The 1,634-nt window shown below is 47.0% G+C and overlaps 1 protein-coding gene across 1 annotated transcript in view; it reads left to right on the top strand.

Moving 5' to 3' along the window:
- The window catches only part of Itih6 (inter-alpha-trypsin inhibitor heavy chain family member 6), a 30,189-nt gene that overhangs the window by 14,249 nt on the left and 14,306 nt on the right, over window positions 1-1,634 (top strand). The window contains 1 exon segment of the mRNA XM_021188817.1: window positions 1,144-1,229. Within this exon segment, the coding sequence (XP_021044476.1) occupies window positions 1,144-1,229 (86 nt within the window).

Genomic DNA, 1,634 nt, shown 5'->3' on the forward strand with positions numbered 1-1,634 from the left:
CCTCATCCTATAGGAGCCTGGTGCAATAGGCTTGGGTTAGAACGAAAAATCTCCAAATTTAATGAGGAACAAATGAACTTTATATCCATCCAAAATGGGGGACCACTAAACCAGTGTAAACACTTTCCTGAGAGTTAAGTGGATAGAAATGGGGAAATTGCATAGCTCAAGAGGCTATACTTGCAGAGATTTTTTTCAGCACCAGAGAGAGGGTCTGGCTGATGGGAACCTGCCCAGCCAGAAGGACAGCATGGTAGAAGCTGGGTTCGTAGGCCAGATTGATTCTGCCATAACACAGTGCTATATGCTTCCCTTTGTTGAAATGTCAAATGAAAGAGAGAACATTTTGATCCAGGACACAAGGACAGCTTGTAGTTTTCCAGAGCTGAGGAAGGACCCTAGGCCCTTATTCATGAGAGGTGATGACTGTCTCACAAAGTTATACCCTGGCTTAGTTAGGGTTTCAATTGCTGTGAAGATATGCCATGGCTACAGGAATGATTATAAAGGGAAAATTTTAACTACGGCTGGCTTACAGTTTCAGAGGATTCCTCCATTATCACCATGGCAGGAAGAATGGTGGCATGCAAGCCGAAATAATGCTGAAGCAGGAGCAGAGAGTGGTACATCTTGAGGGAAGGCAGCAAAGCCCCTCCCCCCAGTGATACTCATCCCCAAAGAAGGCCACACCTATTCCAACTAGGCCTTAACTCCTAATAGTGCCACCTTCTATGGGCCAAGCATGGAAAAATATGAGTCTATGAGAGTCATTCTTTTTTTTTAAGATTTATTTATTTATTATATGTAAGTACAGTGTAGCTGTCTTCAGACACTCCAGAATAGGGAGTCAGATCACGTTACAGATGGTTGTGAGCCACAATGTGGTTGCTGGGATTTGAACTCAGGACCTTTGGAAGAGCCATCTGGTGCTCTTTCCCACTGATCCATCTCACCAGCCCATATGAGAGTCATTCTTAGTAAAACCACCTCACACACTAAGATCCACGGCAAGACACGAGAGCATCCTTCCTTTCATGTGACTTACAGCATCCTAATGGATATTGCTGATGGTGGTTGTAACAGTTCCCTTCAGTTGACACCCACGAAGTTCCAGGTGTACTTCCAAATGCCTTTTTCCTTAAGCCCACATCGAATCCCTAAGACAGCCCACAGTGACCCAGGAGCCACTGGCACCCCTGTGCTGTGGCTATGGAGACCAAAGCACACTGGTCAACAAGTGACCCAGGCANACAGGGCACTATCAGGGACCTGGGCCCACAGGGCAGCTGAAGCTAGCAGCCTGCATGCTTGAGCCCCAAGCTATAAATGGCAGCACCCTCCCCCTTCTCCTTAAAGGTTAAAACAGAGGATAGAAGTAGTCCTGTGGGGATAAAACAAAACAAAGAGGCCTGGAAGGAAGGAAGCCCAGGGAATGTATGTGACCAGGCCCTCAGAGCAAGGGGCTCAGTTTGCCCCTAAGCTTCCTGACAGCTGGAGCAGGAAGGAGGAGGGAGCTGAATTCCCAAGTCTCCATTTTCTGCAGAAAGGGAGGCTCTGGGACATTTCTAAGTGGACACTTGTCTTGGACTAAAATTCCAGAGGAGTTGATCTTCACACCAGTTGAGCAAATGTCC

This window comes from Mus pahari, chromosome X (assembly GCF_900095145.1).
Source record: "Mus pahari chromosome X, PAHARI_EIJ_v1.1, whole genome shotgun sequence".
In the NCBI taxonomy this organism is placed as follows: domain Eukaryota; kingdom Metazoa; phylum Chordata; class Mammalia; order Rodentia; family Muridae; genus Mus; species Mus pahari.